At 57.2% G+C, this 9,024-nt stretch overlaps 1 protein-coding gene across 1 annotated transcript; it reads left to right on the top strand.

The window, feature by feature from the left end:
- The first annotated feature begins 6,544 nt into the window (after positions 1-6,544).
- Positions 6,545-8,419, top strand: LOC127926881 (uncharacterized). The gene is made up of 4 exons (XM_052512529.1): positions 6,545-7,187; positions 7,245-7,301; positions 7,359-7,871; positions 8,043-8,419. The coding sequence occupies exons 1-4, from the start codon at positions 6,803-6,805 to the stop codon at positions 8,417-8,419; spliced, it is 1,332 nt and encodes a 443-aa protein (XP_052368489.1). The 5' UTR covers positions 6,545-6,802.
- The last annotated feature ends 605 nt before the right edge of the window (positions 8,420-9,024 follow it).

Raw genomic sequence — 9,024 nt, 5'->3', positions numbered from 1 at the left:
GACAACAGCACGGGGACAACAGCACTGGGACAACAGCACGGTGACAACAGCACAGTGACATGGGGACAACAGCACGGGGACAACAGCATGGGGACAACAGCACGGGGACATGGGGACAACAGCACGGGGACAACAGCATGGTGACAACAGCACGGTGACAACAGCACGGGGACATGGGGACAACAGCACGGTGACAACAGCATGGTGACAACAGCACGGTGACAACAGCACGGGGACATGGGGACAACAGCACGGGGACATGGGGACAACAGCACAGTGACAACAGCATGGGGACAACAGCACGGTGACATGGGGACAACAGCACGGGACAACAGCACGGGGACAACAGCACGGGGACAACAGCACGGGGACAACAGCACGGTGACAACAGCACGGGACAACAGCACGGGGACAACAGCACGGTGACAACAGCACGGGACATGGGGACACAGCACGGGACAACAGCACGGGGACATGGGGACAACAGCACGGGGACAACAGCACGGGGACAACAGCACGGGGACAACAGCACGGGGACATGGGGACAACAGGGACATGGGGACAACAGCACGGGGACAACAGCACGGTGACATGGGGACAACAGCACGGGGACAACAGCACGGGGACAACAGCACGGGGGACATGGGACAACAGCACGGTGACAACAGCACAGGGGACAACAGCACGGTGACATGACAACAGCACGGGGACAACAGCACGGGGACAACAGCACGGTGACAACAGCACGGGACAACAGCACGGGGACAACAGCACGGGGACAACAGCACGGGGACATGGGGACAACAGACACGGGGACAACAGCACAGGGACACGGGGACAACAGCACGGGGACAACAGGGGACAACAGCACGGGGACAACAGCACGGGACAACAGCACAACAGCACGGGACAACAGCACGGGGACAACAGCACGGGGACAACAGCACGGGGACATGGGGACAACAGCACGGGGACAACAGCACATGGGGACAACAGCACGGGACAACAGCACGGTGACATGGGGACAACAGGGGGACAACAGCACGGGGACAACAGCACGGGGACAACAGCACGGGGACAACAGCACAGGGACAACAGCACGGGGACATGGGGACAACAGCACGGGGACAACAGCACAGGACAACAGCACAGGGACAACAGGGGACATGGGGACAACAGCACGGGGACAACAGCACGGTGACAACAGCACGGGGACAACAGCACGGGGACAACAGCACGGGACAACAGCATGGGGACAACAGCACGGGGACAACAGCACGGGGACATGGGGACAACAGCACGGGACATGGGGACAACAGCACGGGGACAACAGCACGGGGACAACAGCACGGTGACATGGGGACAACAGCACGGTGACAACAGCACGGGGACAACAGCACGGGACAACAGCACGGGACAACAGCACGGGGACATGGGGACAACAGCACGGGACAACAGCACGCATGGGGACAACAGCACGGGGGGACATGGGGACAACAGCACGGGGACAACAGCACGGGACATGGGGACAACAGCACGGGGACAACAGCACGGGACATGGGGACAACAGCACGGGGACAACAGCACGGGGACAACAGGGGACAACAGCACGGGGACATGGGGACAGCACGGGACAACAGCACGGGACATGGGGACAACAGCACGGGGACAACAGGGGACAACAGCACGGGGACAACAGCACGGGGACATGCACGGGACAACAGCACGGGGACAACAGCACGGGGACAGCACGGGGACAACAGCACGGGGACAACAGCACGGGGACAACAGACACGGGGACAACAGCACGGGGACAACAGCACGGGGACAACAGCACGGGGACAACAGCACGGGGACAACAGCACGGGACAACAGCACGGGACAACAGGGGACAACAGCACGGGGACAACAGCACGGGGACAACAGACAACAGCACGGTGACATGGGGACAACAGCACAGTGACACAGCACGGGACAACAGCACACAACAGCGGGGACAACAGCACGGACAACAGCACGGTGACAACAGCACGGGGACAACAGGGGGACAACAGCACGGGGACAACAGGGGGACAACAGGGGACAACAGCACGGACAACAGCACGGTGACAACAGCACGGGGACAACAGCACGGTGACATGGGGACAACAGCACGGGACAACAGCACGGGGACAACAGCACACAGGGGACAACAGCACGGGACAACAGCACGGTGACAAACAGGGGGACAACAGCACGGGGACAACAGCACGGGGACAACAGCACACAACAGCACGGGGACAACAGCAGGGACATGGGGACAACAGCACGGGGACAACAGCACGGGACAACAGCACGGGACAGACATGGGGACAACAGCACGGTGACATGGGGACAACAGCACGGGACAACAGGGGACAACAGCACGGGGACAACAGCACGGGGAACAAGGGGACAACAGCACAGTGATGGGGACAACAGCACGGGACAACAGCACGGGGACAACAGCACGGGGACAACAGCACGGGGACATGGGGACAACAGCACGGTGACAACAGCACGGGGACATGGGGACAACAGCACGGGGACAACAGCACGGGACAGCACGGGGACATGACAACAGCACGGGGGACAACAGCACGGGACAACAGCACGGTGACACGGGGACAACAGCACGGGGACAACAGCACAGTGACATGGGGACAACAGCACAGTGACAACAGCACGGGGACAACAGCACGGGGACAACAGCACGGGACAACAGCACGGTGACAGCAGCACGGTGACACGGGGACAACAGCACGGGGACAACAGCACGGGGACAACAGCACAGTGACAACAGCACAGTGACAACAGCACGGGGACAACAGCACGGGGACAACAGCACGGGGACAACAGCACGGTGACAACAGCACGGTGACATGGTGACAACAGCACGGGGACAACAGCACGGGGACAACAGCACGGGGACAACAGCACGGGGACATGGGGACAACAGCACGGTGACAACAGCACGGTGACAACAGCACGGGGACAACAGCACGGTGACAACAGCACGGTGACAACAGCACGGGGACAACAGCACGGTGACAACAGCACGGTGACAACAGCACGGGACAACAGCACGGGGACAACAGCACGGGGACAACAGCACGGTGACAACAGCACGGGGACAACAGCACGGGACAACAGCACGGTGACAACAGCACGGGGACAGGCACGGGGACATGGGGACAACAGCACGGTGACAACAGCACGGGGACAACAGCACAGTGACAACAGCCTGGGGACATGCACGGGACAACAGCACAGGGACACGGTGACAACAGCACGGTGACAACAGCACGGGGACAACAGCACGGTGACAACAGCACGGGGACATGGGGACAACAGCACGGGACAACAGCACGGTGACAACAGCACGGGGACAACAGCACGGTGACAACAGCACGGGGACAACAGCACGGGGACAACAGCACGGGGACAACAGCACGGGGACAACAGCACGGTGACATGAGCACGGTGACATGGGGACAACGGCACGGGGACAACGGCATGGGGACAACAGCACGGTGACATGGGGACAACAGCACGGGGACAACAGCACGGTGACAACAGCACGGGGACAACAGCACGGTGACTCGGGGACAACAGCACAGTGACATGGGGACAACAGCACGGGGACAACAGCACGGGGACATGGGGACAACAGCACAGTGACAACAGCACGGGGACATGGGGACAACAGCACGGTGACAACAGCACGGGGACAACAGCACGGTGACATGGGGACAACAGCACGGGGACATGGGGACAACAGCACGGGGACATGGGGACAACAGCACGGTGACAACAGCACGGGGACAACAGCATGGGGACAACAGCACGGGGACAACAGCACGGGGACAACAGCACGGTGACAACAGCACGGTGACATGGGGACAACAGCACGGGGACAACAGCACGGTTACAACAGCACGGGGACAACAGCACGGTGACAACAGCACGGGGACAAGGGGACAACAGCACGGGGACAACAGCACGGGGACAACAGCACGGGGACATGGGGACAACAGCACGGGGACAACAGCACGGGGACAACAGCACGGGGACATGGGGACAACAGCACGGGGACAACAGCACGGGGACAACAGCACGGGGACATGGGGACAACAGCACGGGGACAACAGCACGGGGACATGGGGACAACAGCACGGGGACAACAGCACGGGGACATGGGGACAACAGCACGGGGACAACAGCACGGGGACATGGGGACAACAGCACGGGGACAACAGCACGGGGACATGGGGACAACAGCACGGGGACATGGGGACAACAGCACAGGGACACGGTGACAACAGCAGTTTCCAGTTTCAATTGACCTGAGCCCTAGGACCGTGCCCCAGGACTACCTGACATGATGGCTCCTTGCTGTCCCCAGTCCACCTGACTGTGCTGCTGCTCCAGTTTCAACTGTTCTGCCTTATTATTATTTGACCATGCTGGTCATTTATGAACATTTGAACATCTTGGTCATGTTCTGTTATAATCTCTACCCGGCACAGCCAGAAGAGGACTGGCCACCCCACATAGCCTGGTTCCTCTCTAGGTTTCTTCCTAGGTTTTGGCCTTTCTAGGAGTTTTCCTAGCCACCGTGCTTTTACACCTGCATTGCTTGCTGTTTGGGGTTTTAGGCTGGGTTTCTGTACAGCACTTTGAGATATCAGCTGATGTACGAAGGGCTATATAAATAAATTTGATTTGAACAGCACGGTGAAAGCCAGATCACAAGGAGACACCCCTTCAGGAAAAAGGCATTGCTCCACTCTGAACCTTGCTTCTACCCGTAGACCGGCTACAACCCGTAGACCGGCTACAACCCGTAGACCGGCTACAACACGTAGACCGGCTACAACCCGTAGACCGGCTACAACCCGTAGACCGGCTACAACCCGTAGACCGGCTACAACCCGTAGACCGGCTACAACACGTAGACCGGCTACAACACGTAGACCGGCTACAACACGTAGACCGGCTACATAGACCGGCTACAACCCGTAGACCGGCTACAACCCGTAGACCCCGGCTACAACACGTAGACCGGCTACAACCCGTAGACCGGCTACATAGACCGGCTACAACCCGTAGACCGGCTACAACCCGTAGACCGGCTACAACACGTAGACCGGCTAAAAACCGTAGACCGGCTACAACCCGTAGACCGGCTACAACCCGTAGACCGGCTACAACACGTAGACCGGCTACAACCCGTAGACCGGCTACAACACGTAGACCGGCTATAACCCGTAGACCCCGGCTACAACCCGTAGACCGGCTACGTAGACCGGCTACAACACGTAGACCGGCTACGTAGACCGGCTACAACACGTAGACCGGCTACGTAGACCGGCTACAACACCGGCTACAACACGTAGACCGGCTACAACCCGTAGACCGGCTACAACCCGTAGACCGGCTACAACCCGTAGACCGGCTACAACACGTAGACCGGCTACAACCCGTAGACCGGCTACAACCCGTAGACCGGCTACAACCCGTAGACCGGCTACAACCCGTAGACCGGCTACAACACGTAGACCGGCTACAACACGTAGACCGGCTACAACACGTAGACCGGCTACAACACGTAGACCGGCTACATAGACCGGCTACAACCCGTAGACCGGCTACAACCCGTAGACCCCGGCTACAACACGTAGACCGGCTACAACACGTAGACCGGCTACAACCCGTAGACCGGCTAGTAGACCGGCTACATAGACCGGCTACAACCCGTAGACCGGCTACAACCCGTAGACCGGCTACAACACGTAGACCGGCTAAAAACCGTAGACCGGCTACAACCCGTAGACCGGCTACAACCCGTAGACCGGCTACAACACGTAGACCGGCTACAACCCGTAGACCCCGGCTACAACACGTAGACCGGCTACAACCCGTAGACCGGCTACGACCCGTAGACCGGCTACATAGACCGGCTACAACCCGTAGACCGGCTACAACCCGTAGACCGGCTACAACCCGTAGACCGGCTACAACACGTAGACCGGCTACAACCCGTAGACCGGCTACAACACGTAGACCGGCTACAACACGTAGACCGGCTACAACCCGTAGACCGGCTACAACCCGTAGACCGGCTACAACCCGTAGACCGGCTACAACCCGTAGACCGGCTACGTAGACGGGCTACAACACGTAGACCCCGGCTACAACCCGTAGACCGGCTACAACACGTAGACCGGCTACAACACGTAGACCGGCTACAACACGTAGACCGGCTACAACACGTAGACTTTTTGGACATGGACGCCTCATATTTCCAGTTTAGAGGAGTGAAATCAATTGAGACAACAAAGCTCCAGACCCCCACACACCTCCCCCCCTCTACGACAGCTGCTCTGTGGGGGAATGGCCTGCTCCCTTAAGACTCAGAAATAACCGGATGTATCTGGTTTTCAGGGACGGTATCTCCAGCTTCCGTTTCCCCTGACAACCGGATGTGGGGACTCCCCTCAGGGGTTTCTGTTATGCCTGCCACCCTGGGATAAGCTGTAAACACTCACATAGAAGATGAAGAGGAGAGGGAAAAGGACGAAGAGGACGAGAGGGAGGATGAAGAGGAGGAGAGGGAGGAGGAAGAAGAGAGGGAGGACGAAGAGGACGAGAGGGAGGAGGTGAAAGAGGAGGACAAGCAGGAGGAAGAGGAGGAGCGGGAGAAAGAGGAGGAGGACGAAGAGGAGGATGAAGAGGACGAGGAGAGGGAAGAGGAGAGGCTGCTACAGGTTCTAACGGTTTGATGCCTCTCCTAGAACAGCTTCTGCTGGATGAGCCTGCTACAGGTTCTAATGGTTTGATGCCTCTCCTAGAACAGCTTCTGCTGGATGAGCCTGCTACAGGTTCTAACGGTTTAATGCCTCTCCTAGAACAGCTTCTGCTGGATGAGCCTGCTACAGGTTCTAACGGTTTGATGCCTCTCCTAGAACAGCTTCTGCTGGATGAGCCTGCTACAGGTTCTAACGGTTTGATGCCTCTCCTAGAACAGCTTCTGCTGGATGAGCCTGCTACAGGTTCTAACGGTTTGATGCCTCTCCTAGAACAGCTTCTGCTCGATGAGCCTGCTACAGGTTCTAACGGTTTGATGCCTCTCCTAGAACAGCTTCTGCTGGATGAGCCTGCTACAGGTTCTAATGGTTTGATGCCTCTCCTAGAACAGCTTCTGCTGGATGAGCCTGCTACAGGTTCTAACGGTTTGATGCCTCTCCTAGAACAGCTTCTGCTGGATGAGCCTGCTACAGGTTCTAATGGTTTGATGCCTCTCCTAGAACAGCTTCTGCTGGATGAGCCTGCTACAGGTTCTAACGGTTTGATGCCTCTCCTAGAACAGCTTCTGCTGGATGAGCCTGCTACAGGTTCTAACGGTTTGATGCCTCTCCTAGAACAGCTTCTGCTGGATGAGCCTGCTACAGGTTCTAACGGTTTGATGCCTCTCCTAGAACAGCTTCTGCTGGATGAGCCTGCTACAGGTTCTAACGGTTTGATGCCTCTCCTAGAACAGCTTCTGCTGGATGAGCCTGCTACAGGTTCTAACGGTTTGATGCCTCTCCTAGAACAGCTTCTGCTGGATGAGCCTGCTACAGGTTCTAACGGTTTGATGCCTCTCCTAGAACAGCTTCTGCTGGATGAGCCTGCTACAGGTTCTAACGGTTTGATGCCTCTCCTAGAACAGCTTCTGCTCGATGAGCCTGCTACAGGTTCTAACGGTTTGATGCCTCTCCTAGAACAGCTTCTGCTGGATGAGCCTGCTACAGGTTCTAACGGTTTGATGCCTCTCCTAGAACAGCTTCTGCTGGATGAGCCTGCTACAGGTTCTAACGGTTTGATGCCTCTCCTAGAACAGCTTCTGCTCGATGAGCCTGCTACAGGTTCTAACGGTTTGATGTCTCTCCTAGAACAGCTTCTGCTGGATGAGCCTGCTACAGGTTCTAACGGTTTAATGCCTCTCCTAGAACAGCTTCTGCTGGATGAGCCTGCTACAGGTTCTAACGGTTTGATGCCTCTCCTAGAACAGCTTCTGCTGGATGAGCCTGCTACAGGTTCTAACGGTTTGATGCCTCTCCTAGAACAGCTTCTGCTGGATGAGCCTGCTACAGGTTCTAACGGTTTGATGCCTCTCCTAGAACAGCTTCTGCTCGATGAGCCTGCTACAGGTTCTAACGGTTTGATGCCTCTCCTAGAACAGCTTCTGCTCGATGAGCCTGCTACAGGTTCTAACGGTTTAATGCCTCTCCTAGAACAGCTTCTGCTGGATGAGCCTGCTACAGGTTCTAACGGTTTGATGCCTCTCCTAGAACAGCTTCTACTGGATGAGCCTGCTACAGGTTCTAACGGCGTTCCGTTCAGCCCGTGTCTTTAAAAAAGGGGGCCTTGCTCCTTCATCACGTTGCCGCGGCAACAGACTCGGCACGCACAACCAGCCTGTTATTGATACAGAAGAACAAGGAACAACGCTAAATCAAATGAGAAAAGAAAAATCTCAAAAGAAAAGACATTTTCCTCAACGAATCATCCAACTAAACCTCACAACGTTGTCGTTGGATTACAACCAGATTAGACCACAAGGTATTTGTTGACCAAAGTAGCTATTTCTGCAGAGTACAGAGCAACAGTTTTGCAGGAGGTTCTGGACCAGACCTGGGTCAAATACACGTGTTACCACTTTCAAATACTCCGAGGTACCCCCCCTCACATGCAGGGTGGGGAGATTCAGCACCTTTTGGGACGGTACCTGGCAAATCAATGTACTGGTCAGACTAGTGGCTGCATCATGTAGGAGGGGGTCAGTGTGTTTGGAGGAGTCTCTGCAGTCTACAGGAGGGGGGGGGGGTCAGTGTGTTTGGAGGAGCCTCTGCAGTCTACAGGAGGGCTGGGGGTCAGTGTGCCTGCAGGAGCCTCTGCAGTCTACAGGAGGGCTGGGGGTCAGTGTGTTTGGAGGAGTCTCTGCAGTCTACAGGAGGGCTG

This window comes from Oncorhynchus keta, unplaced genomic scaffold (genome assembly GCF_023373465.1).
Source record: "Oncorhynchus keta strain PuntledgeMale-10-30-2019 unplaced genomic scaffold, Oket_V2 Un_contig_8571_pilon_pilon, whole genome shotgun sequence".
Taxonomy (NCBI): domain Eukaryota; kingdom Metazoa; phylum Chordata; class Actinopteri; order Salmoniformes; family Salmonidae; genus Oncorhynchus; species Oncorhynchus keta.
Note: the sequence above shows the minus strand (reverse complement) of the source record. Positions and strands in the feature narration are given on the sequence as shown.

Coding starts and splice junctions, on each gene's coding strand:
- LOC127926881 (XM_052512529.1), top strand. CDS start 6,803: ATGCCTCTCCTAGAACAGCTTCTGCTGGATGAGCCTGCTACAGGTTCT. Junction 7,188..7,244: donor GCTGGATGAGCCTGCTACAG/GTTCTAATGGTT, acceptor AGCCTGCTACAG/GTTCTAACGGTTTGATGCCT. Junction 7,872..8,042: donor GCTGGATGAGCCTGCTACAG/GTTCTAACGGTT, acceptor AGCCTGCTACAG/GTTCTAACGGTTTGATGCCT.